Source organism: Phyllostomus hastatus, unplaced genomic scaffold (genome assembly GCF_019186645.2).
Source record: "Phyllostomus hastatus isolate PE091 unplaced genomic scaffold, TTU_PhHast_1.1 phas_contig_1, whole genome shotgun sequence".
Classification (NCBI taxonomy): domain Eukaryota; kingdom Metazoa; phylum Chordata; class Mammalia; order Chiroptera; family Phyllostomidae; genus Phyllostomus; species Phyllostomus hastatus.
This window is the reverse complement of record NW_025333498.1, coordinates 21,470,938-21,490,917: the sequence shown is the minus strand read 5'-3', so window position 1 is coordinate 21,490,917 and position 19,980 is coordinate 21,470,938. Positions and strand designations below refer to the sequence as shown.

General features: G+C 39.8%; 1 protein-coding gene across 2 annotated transcripts in view; it reads left to right on the top strand.

The window, feature by feature from the left end:
- Window positions 1–19,980, top strand: part of CERS6 (ceramide synthase 6) — a 293,309-nt gene that overhangs the window by 219,036 nt on the left and 54,293 nt on the right. For both annotated transcript variants that reach the window (XM_045846986.1, XM_045846925.1), the window contains exons 5-6: window positions 1,976–2,026; window positions 5,789–5,881. In XM_045846986.1, coding sequence (XP_045702942.1) covers window positions 1,976–2,026; window positions 5,789–5,881 — 144 coding nt within the window. The remainder of the gene's footprint in view (window positions 1–1,975; window positions 2,027–5,788; window positions 5,882–19,980) is intronic.

Sequence of the window (19,980 nt, the reverse complement as noted above, 5' to 3'; positions counted from 1 at the left end):
GTACCTACTTAGGAGGGGAATGTAAAGATCCCTGAACAGTTTTAAGTTTAGGGCATAGAAGGCCTTTTGTTTCCATCTGGCTCCCTGATCTGAGTCCCGTCCAGTTTTTAGTAGACTCAGAGACAGGGTTTGAGATCAGACAGTCTGAATTTGGTTTCCAGCTCTGGCACTGCCTAGCTATCTAACCTGGGCAGTTATTTATGGACTTGGGACCTCAATTTACCTATCTATAGGATGAGGCAAATACTATTAGCTACTGTGAGGATAAAGTAAGTTCATACATGAGATCCTTTAAAAGTGTGTGTAACAGTCGAAAGATAAAGTTTTTAACTAGTTAAATAAATAACATCATGGTAAAAATCCTTAAAAAAGTACATGGACATAGGAGGACTCAACTTCTATTAGGTAATATCATTACCATACTTGTTGATGTAAGAACATCCAGACATGTAGAGAATTTTTATACGCGTTTATTTGAGCCGAGCTGATGATGTACCAGGAAGCAAGGTCTCAAATGCTCTGGAAAAGACACTTTTAGAGTTCTTTTCATACATTTGGGATTAAGGAGGGAACGTAAGGAAGATGACGTGAAGGAGGGAGAAAGCAAGGCGGAGAAGTCTGTATGATTGATTACAGGAGAGTTGACAGATGCTGTGCTCTTTTGAGGGCGGTTACCCCTCCGAGGGGTCTGAAGAAAGAGGGTTACCTCTGGCATTTCGAAGGTGTATTTATGCCTTTGAATGAGAACAATGGACAGGGCTTGCTTACAGCACAGATAAACCTTTTATAGGGCTGCAGTGTGAGCACTCATCACAACTGCCCAGTTAGGAATTTATGATCAGATGGCCCCGTGAGCTTGATTTCAGTCACTGAATTTGTCAGATTTATTTTCATAGCCCCTTTCACATCCTAACCCTCACGGGTACAGGTTGAAAGGATATGTATATCGATTTCAGGGAGACAGCTGCATTATTACAGTGCAGATAGAGCAATAGCCTTGATCTTATAGGGTCTGAGACAAAATAAAGAGGTTGTCAGTACAAATATATCTGACACTAATCTTTTCAGTGACATTATCATTTTGAGATGCATAAACCTATGGATTGGATTAGTGATTATGTTCCTTAATAATAAGAAATATACAGATGTGTATCAAAGGTATATAGATGTATACTGAAAGTACTGATAGCTATAGATTAGAGATGCAAAAGAATTAAAAACTTACCACAAAAATATGAGAGAGTCTGTGTTGGTATTATTGGATTATTCAGTAATCTATTTAAGTCTTCACCAGTTCCTCCCTGTTCATTACAAATGTTTTGAATCTGTGTGTACACTTAGATGTTCTGATTATACACTGTTGCAGGCAAGTGATTGCTGTCAAATTAAGAATGGTTGTTTTGTCTTTAAAAGACCTTAACCATGGGCCAGGGAGTGGAGTGTGCCCTGAAGGTTAATTCCCTTACACCTGGAATTAGTCTGAGGTGTCCTACTGAAACAAGTAGTGTACCTGCCTATTATGGACCCTGGTTAAGGCATGAAACAACTGATTAACACTGTTGCCTTATACACATTGGATAGGAGTTTTAGGGTGGTTTCCACCAACTGTTAGCACTGTTTATTGATAACTGTTAGATTGATGATTTGCATCTCGTCTAGGAGAGACCGCTGAAGGGCCCTGCTGTTGAGGCCTATTCCACAGCAGGACTGTGTCTGTGGGACCCACAAAAAAATATAAAATCACCAGCTAGGACTCCATCCCAGCCATAGCCTGAAATACTACCAGATGAGTGCAGATTACCCAGTGAGAATAGATGATAGGATCCTAAATACTTTTTAATATCTTATTCCTAAATCCTTCAGTTCTTACAAAGGTAGATTATAAAACCCAAACATTGGGGAACCTCTCATAAACATCTCTTATCCTGCTTCTTTTTGAAAATACCTAAAATGTGTTTCTTCGTCCTTTTTGCAGACACCCTGGCTGTGGAATACAAAGCACTGCTGGTACAACTACCCCTATCAGGTAAGGAGCCGTTACTGTCTGGATTTCCACACACGTACAGCGTCTTCCCTAGGTGGGATTTCTGACTTCAGGCAGGTCCCAGGAGGTTTGGCAGCCATCTTGCTTTTTGGCCCCTGTCCCCATCCTTGTTGCTTAATGCTGCCTGTAGCCTAGTGAGGGAGGTGGTCTGTGCTCTCAGTGAAGTTCAGAATCAAAGCTTAATTGCTTTAGTAGATGGAGTAAATGTGGAAAGGTGCATTTGCTGGACAGTAAGATGCCATCAGTCCAATGGGGGATGATTCTTGTTTCTAACAGTTGATCTGCTTCTAATTACTGGAGCAAGTCTGATAGTAGGACAGGCCTATCTCAGTTCCAAGTGGAAAAGGCTCGTGTGGAGCTGGAGCAGGCGTGCTGACTTCAGTTCATTTTGTGGCTTAGGAGCAGCTGCTAAATATGTAAATCAAACACCATTTTCTTGAACTCAGAAAAATGGGCTGGTACCATTACACATAGACCCCCCCCAAAAAAATATCACTGAGAATGAGATTAAAATAGTATTCCAGAAGGCACATCAGCCCATAGAGGTACCTTTGCCTCTGTCCTTGAATTCAGTAATGTTAGCCTGTGTTCTGGTCCCTAGGTCAGTTACTATTTGAATATCAAAGTTGGGACTTTTCTAGAAATTTCTTGCCAAAAAATTTCTACATCAATTGGGATATGTTTGTAAGAGAAACAAATGTAACTAGGTTTTTGGTGATGCAATAAAGAGACATATATTATGATAAGCAACTTATAATTTTGAGTATGGTATTTTGGGGGGTTGTCCTTTTAAAGGTTTTTGGTCTTTTGGTGTGCATAAGGTTAACAGGGAGCAGGCATGCTCTGTGACTTCCCCATCACCCAGAGTGTCTGAATGGGGTGAGAACTGACATTGGCTACTCTTTGGCCAAGTTCAGGGTTAGGGACATATTGTGATGGAATTCCACTTTGCATTTCCATCCCTTTCAAGTAGTTTATTCAGATTAGAAAATAAAATAAATAAGCAGCATGACATGTTTAGAGAGGGCTGAGTATTCCAGGGCTATTTCATACAGACTAAAGCAACACTGAAACCCAGTCACTACTAAGAAACATTGTAATTCTCAGGCCCAACTGCTGTTTTACTATCTTACATACTTGGAATATTATCATTTACAGCTCTCTTTGTGTCCTGTAATGGTATACTGAGTGGAAAAATCCATACATATAAAAATACATCAAAGCCTTCCAGGAACCTTAACTCGAATGCTGGGGTGGCAGCTGCTCTGACACACTGCATTTATGAGGTAAATTCTGTCACGTGAGCAGCATTGAGACAAATGCCCCATGAAGTGTAATACCCACTCTTCTTCATTACTACAACATAGCGTGGAATAACTTTCACATTAATGGCTGGAGCTGAGAAATTGCTTATTTTCCAAGAAAATTAGTTACTGGAGCAGTGGCTCTAAGTGGAGCTGCCGACTACTTCACAGGCAGAACTGCAGATTCCACCTGAAAAGTTGAGGGTCTGGTATATACAGTCACATTTATCTAAAAGAGGAAATGTCATTAGTATAGAAAGAAAGATACCATAGGTGGGAATTCAGATCAAGATTGGCTTCCACTGCTAAGACATCATTGTTTATCAATGAATAATTCAGCACATAACTCCCAAATTCCAGGACCACTTCATGATCTCTCATGGGAACAGTGGTCATTCTTGATACATTCCTTATACTAATAAAAACAAAACTTAGCAGCTTTCTTTTTGTGTGTGTGGGAAAAAATATTAAACAGCATATAATTATTGTGCGTGCAATTATAACACTTTGTGGGTAGTTCCAAGTCAGTCTCAAGCCTGAGAGCACTTTTAAAGATGGGCCATGCTCATTAAACAGATTTATTGTGTCTTTAGCACATACGTTAAATAAATAATTGAACAGATTTATAGATGAAAGAGTAGTAGTCTATTTGAATTTTATTAAAGATGCACTGCTCCTTCTGAATGAGAATATATATTATATTTTTACTGCATACATAATGATTTTATATACACGTGTCTGGTTTAAGTTTAAAATAAGGGGACGTGGCCCCCGCTGGCCCTTGCACAGCCCATCACGATGAGCACAGTGGGGAGTGAGGAGCCCTGGCTCTGCAGTCCCAGCGCCTCCCTCGCTGTGAGCCCCGGGATCACCTCCCAACCTGAGTTAACTGGCAGCAGTTTCCTGTAACCATACAATTTAGAAAATGATAGTGCTAATTTTATATGATTTTTATGAGAATAAAAGATTAGCACATGAGTAAGCTTTGTCAACTGCAAAGCACTCCACGAATCGGGCAGTTATTCTAATATGACACTCTGTTACTAATTCTGCAATTTCTACAGTGCTCTCACTTGTTCTCATCACCCGCCTTGCCATTTTCCCAGGTGGCGATGCAATGAGAAAGTGAATCTCATTAAAACTGAAATTTAATCTTGGCTCCGAGGGTCCTAAAGCCAGCACTCTATTTTCTAGACTTTATTGCTGTCATATGTCTACCCTGAGTACCCATCTCTAATTGCTAATGCTTTCAAATTTTAAAAGAACACTTGAGCAGGAAATATATTTCTCCAGGGTAGTGCTGAGTTTGATGAACACATTGATGCTGAGAGTTTAGGATTGCTGGTAGGGAGAGTATCCTGTCTTCTCGTGTTCTGTTGCCAAAGGTCAGTGAGCGGGGCAACTGTTTTCCGAGATGCCTATGCACGAAGTTGGTAGGGTCGGTAGTTAAGTGAGTACCGTCTTCTTGTGAAAGTCATTTGTTTTGCTGCTATTGGTCTACAGAGCATTTAAGTTTCCTTTGTATTTACTGCATATCCCACTGTTACCCTCTGTGTAGTGTATGGATACGTTTGTGTAATGAGCTTCAAAGGTCTTTGATTCATTCTGGTAGAGTTAAGACATTTTGTTACAATTCAATAAAACAAAAACAACTGGTCAAAAACAGTTTTTTAAAACACTGTTTTGTTTTCATGGATTTATGTGCAAAGTAAATATTACTGATCTTTGCTGCCTCTCTGAACTCCTCATTCCTGGACCTGTCAGGCAGACAGAGCCAGTGTCACCTCCATTTTACAATAAATTAACTAAGGCCCAAGTTCAGTACCTACTAATCTGTGGAGGTGGGAATTGATCTCATATTTTCCTGGCTGAGTGCCTAGCCCAGTATCTCTTGGCAGATTCTTTGCCCCTCTGATCTTTTAAGAAATATTTTTGAATTGCCTTTTTTTTTTATGTTTGCAATCTACTAAAAGAAAGATCTGATTAATGCAGAACTTAAAACTGTGCCTCAGCGACTCATTCTGTACTCCAGGCTCTGACACCCACCTCCCTTGTCCCTGTGCTGTGGAATTGCTCAGCAGTTATCCAGGGTTATTCTTTTTGTGTATGCGTTAGAATACTTTTTCAGGTTGCCTAAGGAATCTCGCAGATACTCATGCATATCAAAGAACCATAAATGCTATTGTTAAAAGGAATAATGAATTGGTAAATGTTCATATTGACTGACACTTTTTTGGTTGGAGATAAATCAAAACTAATGCCATCAAACTGAGCATTTGAGGCATCCTTCAAAGCCCCCTTATCCAGAAAGAGATCAGAGCTAGAAGTTGTGGAGGCATAAGACCATGTCACGTTTCAGCCCTGAGCTTGAGGTACTTGGGACCCAACTAGGGTTCCCTGTCAACTATTAATCTTTCCTTTTTTTTTCTTTGGTCCTCAGCCACTCACAGCTGACCTTCACTACTATTATATCCTGGAGCTGTCATTTTATTGGTCTTTAATGTTTTCCCAGTTCACTGATATCAAAAGAAAGGTAAGTGGGGTTGGGTTGTGTTTGCAGACATGTGCCTTTAATGGCCCCTGGCAGATGGGCGCGGAGTCTCACGGGCACTTATCTCTGTTTTCCCAGCAGTGCCAGCCAAGTCCCGATTTCTGCTTTGATACATAAAGTTCTCTATTTTTGTTTGCGCTGGTTTGTATTTTGTTCCCATCATCTCTTCACTCTTCCTTAGTGTTCTTTTCTCTATGAAAACATATAGCAAGCAATGAGTCCCGACAGCAGTAATTTCTCTCAGTCTGATTCACAAGTCCCTCTGTTCTCCAAATTTAAGAAGAAAATTTTTATTTGTTGCTCCTGGGAGAGAGTAAATTCTCAGTGTTCTAGCCCTAGAGAAAGAATTCTTCTCCAATTTAAGAGCTACCTCACATTAAACATATGTCATGAAAATAACAACATTCTTACATGCACCGTGATGGGTTTCTCCCCTCCCTCCCTCTGGCTTTTGTGGAGGGTACTCTGGACCTTCTGAGTGTTAAACCGCTCATCCCAGCTCTCGTCCTGCCAGCCTCTGGACGGAGGTGACACTGGTGACTATTCACTGCTAACTTGTTTTTCATGATGCCATTTTCTTCACATTTTCATATTTGGATCTTTACTTCTAAGTTGTGTTTGCTGGCCTGCATCCCAGAGCCCCATCTCTACATACCTGTGTGTTCAGGGCATACCCCTTTCACTGGGTCACAGCAGCGATGTACTCTGCTGGTCAAAGGCTGCCTGTCTGACCTCTCTGGAGAAACAGCCTTAATGTCGTGTAAGTCGTCTGCTTCCCAGAACTGGGCGGTTCCTGTAAGAGTTAGGGCTTAGATATAGCAGATAATTCATTGGCACCCATAGCTTGTGGTTTCCTTACTCATGGCACCAAACACTCTGGATCAGTTTCTGGGAATGTTTAAAGATCCGTCAGAACCAGTTAGATCTCCTCTGTCTTACAGGAGAAGCCTTCTTCGTTCATGTAGTCAGTACTCGTCGTCTGCTCATCCACGTGTCAGGCTCATTGTGTATCTTACTGCTTTGTTTTTTTAAATCTTTAATTTTGGTAAAAATATAAAATTTACCATCTTACCCATTGTCAGTGTACAGTTCAGTGCTGTTTCACACATTCATATTGTTGTGCAACCAGTTTCTAGAATTCTTTTCATCTTATAAAACTGAAGCTTTATACCCATTCAACAACAGTGCTGCATTCTCCCCTTCCCTCGGCCCTCAGCACCAACCATTTTACTTTCTGTCAGCTATGAATTTGACTGCCCTCGGTACCTCCTAAAAGTGGAATTAGCATAATGTCCTCAGGGTCATCCATGTTTGGCATGTGTCAGAATGTCCTTCCTTTTTAAGACTGAGTACAATACATTTTATTTTCTTTTGAGGAACATTTTTTGGCTCAAAATATGTGTATAACAACAAAGGAGGTTTGAATATTCTTCCTGTTTTGTAGTTGAGAAAATTGATGTACAGTAAGCTTATGTAAGTTTTTCGAGGTTGTGCAATGTGGGCATGAATTACAGCCCCAGCTGACCGAGCAAAGCCATGTGATTTACTCTCAGATTGGACATGTGCACTGTTCTTGCATTGTCCTGCCTTGTCATACTCCTGACATTAGAGGCAGCAAGCCTTTCTCGGCTCTTTGACGTTTTATTGGTTCCTCTTTTGCTTAGTGAGAATTAGCAGTGCCATCTGAGTCAAAGAGGTTGCAAGACTGCCCGTCCTTGGCCCCGAGGAGCCTAGTCCTGGCAAGGCATTGCTGAACCAAAAGTGACCAAGCACCTGCCCCCCACCACCGCTCACCTGAGCTCTCTCATCATGTGTTGACCTGGTCTTTTCTGTGCACCAGGAGAACGGACAGAGTCTTTATTGTTTCAGGCCAAGTGATCGTTATCTTAATAGTTATCTCAAGTGGATTATTTTCAAGCTTTGAAGTATATCATTTTGTGTGGTTTTAACACATCTTGCATTAGAGTAGAAAACACCTATAAAAAGGGCCATTTTACAATGAGGTTCATGGACTTGATCTCAGGCCTGTACATATTGTCAAATTTTAGAAATTAATTATATATTTTTTTCTTATTTAACACCAAGAGCTTATTTTAGATACCTGGCACCTCTCCCTTCTTCAGTTGGTCAGAGGACTTTTGTATATTCCTGATACAGCTGGCTTATTCTTATTTCATGTGCAAGGTGGGGATATGGCCACTGCAGGACTAAAGGTTGCCCAGCCCAAATTTTAATAAGGAAGGCCTTTTCCTCTGTTGACATCTCTCATTGGTGAGCTGTAGCCCTTGCTTTTCTCCTTTGCATCTGGCTATCACTACAGGTCCTTGGTGGTCCCTTCTCATTGCTTTACCACTTTAAGGACCTGCTGTTCCAGCCATCAGCTAGGATGTATGGAATGTTCTGGCTGTGAAATACACTCTGCACCTTCTAGATTGCAACTATTAACCAAACTCTCTAAAACAGAGCCTGCTTCCTAATTAGAGAATAGAAATATTTGAAGACACCCATTGACAACAGAGTATTAAAATCAACTTCTAAAGGTTGTTTGTAAGGTCATTAATAGAAAGGCTAGGAAAACATTTCCTTAGCTTCCCAATTAAATGAAAATGAGCCTCAATGGTCATTTACAGTAGAGACCAGGATTTATAAATACTGGCCCCAAATGTATACCTCAAATTGTTAGAATTAGTACCCTAAATAAGGTTTAGAAATCATTTTTGTGACTGAATGGGTTCATGAGTCTTTTTTTGAGTCTTTCTAAAATGGCCTTTATATTCACAGACTCTTCCCCTATCTAAGGGTCCTAATACTGCCATCATTTTTTTTAATTGTTCTGCTTTGAAATAGAATATGGAGTCTAAACGTGAGTGGAGAGCATTTCATCCTTGTGGTGACAGAGCACATGGCCTCTCCCTTGATCATTTCCACAGTTGGTACTTATTTCGTCAGTGACGAGATATACCATCCATCTTCCCAGAGGGAAGCGACTGGCCAAGATGTGGTCATTTGGTATAACAGACTTATAATTCAAATACTCTATTGTAGGCTACCAAGATGTGTAAACCTTTTTGAGGATTTTCCTTTTTTCCTTCCTTCCTCCCTCCCTCCCTCCCTTCCTTCTTCTTCTTGTTTCCCTCCATTCCTCTCTCCTTCCCTCTTTCTCTCTTCCATTCTTCCTTCTTTTGTAAAGAGAAATTGTTATAGTATCTTATTAAAACAACAACTGTATTCTTGGTGTTCAATATTGTTTGAAACATTTATTTCCCAAGCCTTCATTTTTGTGAAAATTCTGTTTGTAGCACCTGTTCACAATGAGTATTTCTCCTGCACACCTAAATTTTCTAAGGGAAACTAATAAATATGACTACACTGGAGCTCAGAACAGCTTGCTTGTGTCTAAACCCTATGTTCCTCTTAACTAAGTGGCTGTTGGACTCAAGGCCTGGGCCCTTGGCCAATGAGCTGGGCTCGTGTTTAGAGTCCTTTGCAGGAAATCATCCATGGCTGAGTCCCAAAGCCCAGCTGGTAGAATCAGCTCGTTGTTCTTCTGGTCTTTAGCCTGAGAGAAAAACTACATCTTGTAAAAGATTCCTGACAGAGAGAGGTATTATGATTAAGTTTAGCAAGAATCTCATTGATGGACTTGTGTTTGCTCTCTGGTAACTCTTGTAGATAATAACTTGCATCCATTGCTATGGGTGCTTTACCCACTTTTTAGGGGCCTGTTATGCTTCAGATCTTTCCTGCTTCAATTGTATTTAGGGTAGAAGAAAATGCATGCTTTAATCTTTTTATAAGTATGGCAAAGAATTAAATGAAATGCTGTCCATGAAACCATGTAGTGCAATGCTTGACAAATAGAGCTTAGAACAATACCTCTCTTTGCCACATAATAACCAAAATTTTGTTGAATCAAAAGAAAGTGCTAAAACCAAAAACAAAAGAAACCTTCAAATTTAGTGGTCACCAAGTTTTATATTTTTGGTTAATTAAAGTGAACAAAAATAATTAGGAAGAGGAACTAACTTAAGGTTGTCAGTCTTTTTTCCTAGTATTTCCTACCATTTCCTACCATACCATACCAACTAACTTAAGGTTGTCAGTCTTTTTTCCTAGTATTTCCTACCTAGTATTTCCTACCATTCCTAGTATTTCCTACCATTCCTAGTATTTCCTACCTAGTATTTCCTACCATTTCCTACCATCAATTCTTAAAGGAAAGGACATTTTAATGTTTTAAAGGAGACGGGACACCTTGTAATAAAGGATAATCCTTTAAATTTATCATTATGAAAATGTTCTCATTTTTCTCCTTTTTTCTAGAGTGAGGAAAATTGTGGGCAATATGGCTTTGAGGTTAAAGGTGTGGGCTCTGGAGTCCATCCACCTGCCCAGCACCACTCCTGACCTGGTGTGACCTTGAGCAAGTTACCTTCCCTGTTTGTGCCATGGCTTTCTGATCCGAAGAAGGGAGTTCACGTGATCCACCTCAAGGGAGTGTTGTCAGCATAAAGTAATTCATGCTGTGAGAACCGTGCCTGGCACGTAATTAATGCTCAGTAACTGTTAGCTATTACTGTGGTCTTTAATGTGGCTCACCACATACTGCTGACTCTCCACCCTCAGGCACATGTAGGATTGTGCTTCTCAGCCACGTCCTCTCTTGTGGTTGGATGGGGCCATGTAACTGGTAGGCTGTGAGCAGAACTGACTTGAGTCGCTTCTGGACCAGAGGATTTAATTGCCGGTGTGATACTCTCGAAGCTCTCTTTTCCCAAGTAGGGCAGTCATTGGTAACATGTGAGGTGGAGGCTGCTCCCCAGCCTGGTCCCTGAGCGACTATGGTGAACAGAGGGCAGCCCCCACCCTCCGGCAGGTGGTAATATGCAGTGAATAAGAAGTAGGCCTTTGTTTTAAACCACTGATATTTCAGGGCATTATTACTGACTGTCACATAATCTAGCTTATCCTGACTGGTGCAGTTATTAATAATATGACTAATAATTTCCTAAAACAATATTTGGGAATAATTTGTCTAGATCAGAGTTCTCAAAGTGTGGTCCCTTGAGACCTTTCAGGAGACCTGCAAGGTCAAAACTGTCTTCATAACAATAGTAAGATGTCATTTGCCTTTCTCACTGCATTGAAATTTGCACTGACCGTGCGACAGCACCAGTGGCAGCATTGCTGGTAGTGGCACCAAACTGTTGTAGCAGTCACTGTGTTCTTCACTGCCCCATGCTTCAGGAAGAACACATCAGTTTTACTTGAGACTGATCTTGATGAAGCAGTAAAAAAGTGTTCGTTTCATGAAATCTGCATTCTGGAGTAAACATTTCAGACATGTTTTGTGTGATGAAATGGGAAATAAACACAGAGAACTTCTGTGGCATAACAATGTACGATAGTGTCTCAGTAAAACCTCGTACAGTTAGTGCTTTGCATCGTGAGCTGAACTAGCTGCTTTCTTCCCCATAGAATCTCACTTTCACTTGAAAGAATGACTGATACACTGTGGTTATTACTTGTGTTTTTGTAGACATTTTCCTGAAAATGCAGGGTGAGCTTCTCAAGTAGTTTCAAGAAAACAATTGACATTATTTGCTGTCGATGATAAAACTCAAGCTTTCAACCAAAATTTTGATTTTTGGAAAACTTGGGTTCACCAGCGAGAGCTTGATGGCATCTCAATACTTTAAAACTTTTCTCATGAGATTGGTAGTGATATTAATAAATGTGATTTTTAAAAGACTGTGTAACTAAATGTTTGAATCAGTACTGATCAATATTGATCAGCGAATCAATATTGTGACTAGTGCATGACGCTACAAAATCATGCATGAGTAAAAGATCCATTCCAAAGGTCAAGATAGACCAAAGGATTTTATGTAACAGAGCATGAAAAGTTTATTGATCTGGTTTAAATTCTACATTGCAAGTAACCTTGAAGAATATCTTACTTCTCAAGTTCTGGTACAGTACCAACGAAGAATATCCATAACTATCTGAAAAGACAATCAAGATACTTCTCCCTTCTCCCTTTTCAAACTGTGTGGTACTGGGTTTTGTTTACATCAGCCAAAATAACATACATCAACAGGTTGAATGTACATGCACTTATGAGAATTCCACTCTTTTGTCTTAAGCCAGACATTAAAGAGATTTGCAATCATGCAAAACAATGCCACTCTCCTCGCCATTTCTTTTTAATTTTGGAAAATGTAGTTATTTGGGCACAGATATTTATATTGATTAACAAAGAATAAACTTTAAGTTAATAAGTGTGTTTTTACACATTTTAAAAATGTCTCAATTTTAATGTCTAATGTGTTAAATACTGATAGACATAACCCACATATAACAAATGTGTTTTTGGTGTCCTTAATAACTTTTAGGAATATAAAAGGGTCCTGAGATGAAAACATTTGAGAACTGCTCATCTAGCTTATTTTGAAGTCTTTCCAAAGAATATGACTCCAGGGTAGTGTCTCAGACTGTATCAGCATGTCCTTTTCTTGAAAACCTGAAATCACGCCAGGTGATACCTGATCATTCTGCGAGGGATGAAGGAAAATACAGAGTTCTCTCGCAGGAGCCTCACTGCTGCTGCTCATGCACCCAGGCAGGCCACGTAACAGCTCTTTGCAGGGGGCAGAGCTGCTCGCTTGTGTGTCCCTTTCTAGCTGGAGTGGCAATATCCTGCACTCAAGGCTTAGGTTGCTTCCAAGGCAAATATTCCTGACTCTTAGGCCACTGTTGTGGGTTTGGTTTTTTCCCCACACTACAGAATCTTCACAATATAAGACGGGAAGAGCAGGCAGCTCATTTTCAGTAAGCTAGAGCCTGTGATCAAAGCATTTCAACCCAGAGCTGTGTGCAGGCTGGTGGTACAACAATAGAACAGTATTGTCTGGAAGAGAAATACGGTTTATGGGGCAGTTTTTGTGGGATTTTATTCAAAGACTGTCTTAACTTACTCTGGTAATCAAACTCCCAAGTTCCTTTGTCAGGGGAGAGGCTCTTAAGCATCTTTAGATGTCACATAGTTCTGTTCAGGGTGTGGGTAGGTGACAGGCAGGGACCTCTTCTTCCAGTGAGGTGCAAAGGGCCACTGCATTGCTGCACTACAGCGACCTACACCTAGGACCCACACAATGCTGCTGGTCGGGGGCTCTGGGTCCTTAAGTCCAGGCCTCAGGACTCCCCCCTTCTCTCAGGAGGTACTGCTGGCACTTGGAAGGTTCCACTTTCATTTGTGAGATTCAGTCATTCGGCTTCCTTTGGGAAGTTTCCCACAAGTCATCCTAAGCGCCTTAGGAAAATGCCCACTTTGGTGTATTGTAGTTCTGTCTTCCTGACTCAGTGAATTACCTCCTTTTCTTTGCTGTAGATATAGACAGGCCCATCACATGTCCTGCCCTTTAGCTTCCAAACAGGTCATGTGTCTTCTACTCACAGCTAATTCTGCACCTTTGTTCTTGATCCCCCTACTCTTCCTGTCTTCTCAAGTGGACTTTGCTCTATTTGTTAGTCTCTCGCTGACATGTGTTTTCAGGGGTCTCCCTCCATGGCCTCCTTCCTCAGTCTTTGCTCATGCGTTTGTTTCTGAGAAGCAGCCTGCTGTGACAGGAGCCTGCGCCCGGGAGTCGCACAGAGCTGGATCCAGATCTGGCTCTAGCCTGTCCTCGTGATGACTTTGGAAAAATGATGTAGGGTCTCTGCGCCTCAGTTTCTTTATTAAATGGAGTTCAAATAGTACTTGCCTTATGGGGTCATTGTTCAGAATAAATCACAGTGTCAGACAGAACCTTTGGAGCTTGAGAATTAGCAGGCGAATCACAGGGTAGACAGAAGTTCACCAGGGAGTCAAAGTGGAGTACGGCTTGGAGAAAAGAAGAGAAAACACGAGCCTTCTGGGGGCAGCAGGGGGGTGGGGGAGTGGCGGGTGGGGGAGGTACTGCATGGCCAGAGGCCTGCATGGGAACAGGAGGTAACTTAAGGAGTAAATTCTACAGGTACACTTTCATCTGTTTATAAAGGCAGGTGGAGAACTCAGACAGCTGATGGAAAAAAGAGTTAGAAGAGGAAAGATAAGGCAGATGGTAATAATGAGTTTCTCTGAACCCCTCCTGATGATTTACAGCATCATCCCAACCTGGTTGACCTGAAGGGAAATGTTTTCATCTACCATCTCAATGGCAAATTGAGTCCTTGATTGCCCATTGTCATTTCAGTCACATATTTAAAGTAAATATGAGAATGATAGCTTTTGAGTCCTGGGATATTTCTGATTTTAGTTGGGCACAGTCTGCCCCCTACTGATCATTCTGGGTGTTTTCAACTTTAATGAGTTTACTTGATATCAAGTGTTGGCATTGCCTTTGTCCTCAGGGAAATATATATATAGTGTGTGTATGAGAGAGAGAGAGAATAAAGTCTTCATAAAGTCGTCGCTGAAGACTGTTATATCGAGTATATTTTAAGTGTTTTAGCAATGACTCAGTATTAAAAGCTGTACAAATTAGTGTGGCTGGGCCAAGAATAATTTAAACAGAGCCCAGAACATGTACATAAAGACCTCCATCTCCTGGTGCTTATGATTTGGCAAGACTTGTAGTGATGGAGGACTTCTGAAGACCCAAATTTCAGTGAGAAAAAAAGACATGCGTGTATAATTAAGAAAAATATCTCCATCATGTGAAAACAGAGTGCATGTGGAGAGAGGGTGCTGTGGATCAGCAGAGGAAAGCAGGAGGGAGGGAGGACCGCAGGGAGTTGCACGTTCAGCGCCGCGTTCTGGCCAGGCACACGGGAAGGGAGTTGGTGGTGCGCTCTCTCGGTTCCGTTTTCTTTTGTACAAACAAAATTTTGTTGCATCCCCTGCCGTAGTAATAAAGTCAATTAAAGATTGATATTAACTAAATAATTCATCGTAGACAAAAGATTAAGAATTCTTGATCTTGAAATGGTACCATAAATGTTACACAGGAGACAGATTGGATAAAACTACTTACAAAGCAGATCTTTACTTGATTTATGTAAGTTCCCAGAGGCAATAAAATAATGGCACCTCTATCAGCAGAGATAGTAATGTTACATTTAGACTGCTCTTATTTTAAAATCAGTGAGGAATCTCCTTGGTTTTCAGATTATCTTGAAATTGTAGTTATAATTTACCATGAGAAGTTTGGTGAAGATACCTGCCCAAACTCTTTTTTTATAGTGAACCTGAATTTTGAGAGTCATATTTTATAGGTTTCTTCAGAATAGCTATGAAAAGTAAATGTCTCACATATTCTTTATCTGAAGAAAATTTGATGAATTTGGCCCTGAGACTACGCAGTTGCCACATCTCAATAACATGATTGAGAGTTTCCCATAATATGCCTTTTGATGTGGCTCTAAGGCAGGGGTGTCAAACTTATTTTCCCTGGAGACCGCATCAGCCCAGTGGTTGCCTTCAGAGGCCCGAATGTAATTTTAGGACTGTATAAGTGTAACTACTCCTTAACTAGGGGCAAGGAGCTCAGCACTGCCACCGGGTAGAAACAAGGTGCCGGGCTGAATAAAACAAGGTGGAGGGCCGGATTCGGCCTGCAGGCCTTGTGTTTGCCACCTGTGCTCTAAGGCCAGGGTCAACAGACTTTTCTGTAAAGGTCCATATAGCAAATATTTTAAACTTGTGGACCATATAGTCTCTGTTGAAGCTACTTACCTCTGCCATTGTAGCAGGAACACTGCCATAGACAATAATTAAGTAAATGGATGTGGCCAATGTTTTAATAAATCTTTCTTAACAAAAGCAAGTGGAGGGCCAGATTCAGCCTGGGGGCCACAGTGTGTCTCTCTGTGCTCTAATGTAGAGCACTCTGGATGTGCACGTTTGGTGAATGGTGAGGACGTCACATTTGAGAATGGGTAGTAGAGATATTTACATCATAGCAATATGCATTTAAAAAACATTTTGATAGTAACAATGGTAAATGTAAACTTTTTAACCAAGTAATTACTTAGCATTTGGGATATTTGTATGTGACAGTTATCTCTTTCAAGGACCTAAATCTGTATATATTCAGTCTGAAAGGGGGAAAAATCTAGTCTATTTAATCTGATCTATTTAGTCTAAATTTAACTGTAGATTTAGTGTGAATGAAATTCTATTCATGGACTGAACTTTAAGGAAGAGATAATTAAATCATACCTGCCAGGACCCCTCCACTTTTTGATTGAACAGATGTTTCCCAAATAAATTACACATTTTCATCTCTTTCCAAATTTTCTCATAAATATTTACCCTAAAGTGCATAGGCTATGCATGAGAATAAAAGTGAATTTTAGTTACAGTTTTTGAAGAGGCTTGTTATTTGAAATACCTTTCTTTAAGTGGCACATTGAACCAATTCTCTTTATATTGAGCCAAAATTCAAGGCCACTTAAAAGTATAATAAACAAATAAATTGTGGGAGATTATAGATACCCAAACATTTACATTTGCATACATTGAGGGCTATTCACGTCAGGTGCTGGTAAGAGAAAGGCATAATGTTCCTCATTACTTAATATTGGACAAATCTAAATCCTCTGATTTTTATATAGGGCAATACTTTCATTTCAGTCATTGTCTCAAAACCTAGCTAGTTTTTTAGTCTCTCGTTTTTCTTTTTAAGAGAATACACACACATATATATATTCTTAAATACACACACACACACACACACACACATTTTCATGCTGTTAATCAGGACTTTAGCTATCCATGCATAGACAAAGGTTGAGGGTCTATTATACTTTCATATTCCCTCAGTGGGAAAAGTATTTAACTATGAGTATTCTTGACATATGTAATCTGTGTTGGAAATCCTTCCCATGCCCATCCCTGCATTCACTCCGGAGAGGAGATGGAGCCTGAGCAGCGAGTCTCCCCTGCGTGTTGCTAAGTCACGTGCCTGAAGCCCACCTCCTGCACAGCCATGCTGCTCCCCAGTGCTCTGGGAGTTTTACCTCCAGCTGTAAAAGCCCAAGTGAAGAGATAACAAGACTGTTTGTTATTCATTTCTAGAAAAAAAAGAGCATGGTACTCTGCTGAAGGTCATATACATTTCTATGTACCTTGAAGGCTTCAATAAGAAGCCCTTTTTATTCAAAAAAATAAAGTTAATAGAAATGAGAGATTTCTATTATTGCTGCAGTTTTCATAAAACAAAATCAGCTTTAAATTATCAGCTGTTGTCTTTCTCTTTTGTAGAGGGTTTGAAAACCTGTTAAATGAATAATATGGTACAAATTAACTGATTTCTATTCATGAGTTAGATTATAAATCTATTAATTATATTTATTGATTTTATTGAATTGAATTCAGAAAGCTAATTCATGCCATTTGTATCCGAGAGAGAAGAATCTTTCCCTTGCCTTGCAGTTTAGAAGTATTTCATGTTCTTCACCATCCGTGCACACCCAAATCAGCTAGCACTTCTAACCTTAACCTCCCTTTTTTTGAGAAGATTCTTCAGTGTTTTTCTTTATTTGTTGGAAAGATTATTCCCAAGAGAAACTGCATAAAATTATTGGTGCTTTATCAAACAAATGGGGACTTAACAAGTTTCTTGGTGTTTGTGATGCTTTGTTTTGTTTTTGAGAAATGAGTTCATTTTGCATTTATGAAAACATGTACATGAAGATGAATTTCTGGTGCCTCCTGAAAACACAGTCTTAATTCAAAGACTCTCTGCAGTCTGATTATTCCAAATGGAGTTTCATCATATTGAGCATCAAACACAGTCTTATAGAATATGTCTTAATGAGAGGTTGATCCCTCTGGCTAATGTTTTCTTGTGCATAAATTTCCCCTGGAGACCTGAGTTAAAGATGCTTATTCTCACTCTAATTATTGGGGAAGGAGCCCAAAGAGTTGAAATTTTACCACTTCTGATATTAGTATGGATGATCTTCCTTGGATTCTTTCATTTCAGACCTAATGGATTTTGAGTCAATACCACATCTAATTTCCTATCTGTGAAAATTAAGATAGAAGAAGCCACTGGAATGAGGGCTTAGATTGGGGTAAATATTAGGCAGAAATCGTAGAAGGAGCCCTTGACAAAGCTATGAATATGTCCAAAAACAAGATGAAAGAAAGGCGGGAGGTTGGGGACACCACAGAAGTAGGTGGCCGGGCCAGTCTGTCTGGAACAAGGGCTTTTGGAATCTGTCTTCAGTCTGAGAACCAACAAAAACTCCCAGTATCTCTACCTAATTGCTGCCACTAAAAATGCAGTGGAACATTCTCAGCCTACATACCAAGGTCCCTGCAACTGTGTGTGTGTATGTCTGTGTCTATACACACCCACCACTCTAGCAATAACACACAATAACAGTGAGGGTGGGAGTGTCCCGCCCTCCACTTATGAAGTCCAAATTCACAATTTGTTTAAAAACTGTCATTTGGACCAGATTTGGTGTCTACTTAAAAAAATGTGTCAGGGTGAGATAACACATAAAATAATTATTGTGTGGCTTTTACTAAAGGTATTTCATTGTGTATCATGCTTTTCTGAAACAAATGTAAGATAAAATTCAATATTTGCTCTTTTTTCATATTCATACAGATATGACTGTATAATGAAAATCAGTCGTCTGCCATGGGCATAGCTCTGAGTCCCTAAATAGTAAATATTTTCTAGGAGGAGAGGATTTATATGTGGAAATCATCTTCACAAACCATCTGAAAAACAAGGCTCTCATTTTTGGAGGGTCCTTGATACATTGCTGGGCTTTGTGGTGTTTATAGACATTTATATCAGATACAAATCAGGAAACTTAATTATACAATAGTTCTAATCCTCCATAAGTGAATTAATTAAAATGTAAATTTTAATTTATTCATTTTAAAATTAAGTAGAGACCTCTTGTTCTCTTTCAGTGAATCAAGAGCAAGCATTCAGGGCTGAGCAATGGAAATGTGGGAAGTATTATTCCAGTTAGGTGCTCAGCTGGTCACACTTTGAAGTTGGTGTAATGAGCATGGACAAATATAAACTCACTAAAATGTTGAATTAAACACTATGTTTTCATTTCATTATGTTTAAGAAATAATTTAACATATCAGTTGATAGGATAGCTCCACTTTAACTGATTCATTGTTTTGAAATAGCTATTGTCTGCTGCGTGATGGAACCTAATACATTTTGCATAACAGCCTGGAGAGAACAATCTCAGTTCCAGTGGGAAACACTATCAGAGTAATTTTTATTGATTGCCTCAAGCATTTTGGTATTGTCCAACTTTAATGATTTAGGAAAATCTCAGATGCTACCAAAACAGAAAGTCAGGAAAAGTAGACAAATCTTGTCAATCGAGTTGATACATAATCACTCATTACACTCAGAGCATGCTCATCATTTCTCTCTGTCAGAGAGCTGAGAACTGGATGTGAACATGGTTCTAGAGGAAGGAGCCTACTGGCAAGTCACTAGGTGGCTGAAGTTTGCAAGACTCATTTCTACAGTTCTACTTCAGGCAGATAGAACTGGCTGATGCAAGACAGATGGTTCTTCCAACAATAGTATTCACCGTCAGTGAAGCACAACCTAGTTAACTGAAAGTAAGAGACATAGTTGCACTTCACTGAAAAAATTATCTGACCTGATTTAGGCAACTTTTGCCGCAGCTCTGTAAATAACGCCATTTTGTTCATTCGTTTTGTTATAACAGTGAGATGCTATAGGAACTTAATTCTTCTTTATATCAGTTAGCCTGTGGTGAAATTGGTTTTGTTGTCCACTTCACTTAAAGTCACAGAACCTATCAACAAACTTAAATGAGGGCTTATTGTACTAGTAATAAATCAATAGGTATGGTTATCAATAAATGTTTGGCACTTTCCAAGGCAGAAAAGTAAACTCTGGACATGTTCTCCAAAGTGTATTCAGAACCCAAATATTGTGGGTTTTTCTTCAAACATACACATTTAACCTTACTTCATGTTTTTCTTTTAGAGCTTGACATTATAAAACATAAAGAGATGATTTTAAGAGTTCTGTATCATGGGAATTTAAACAATATCCATAGCTTTGTAGGTTCAA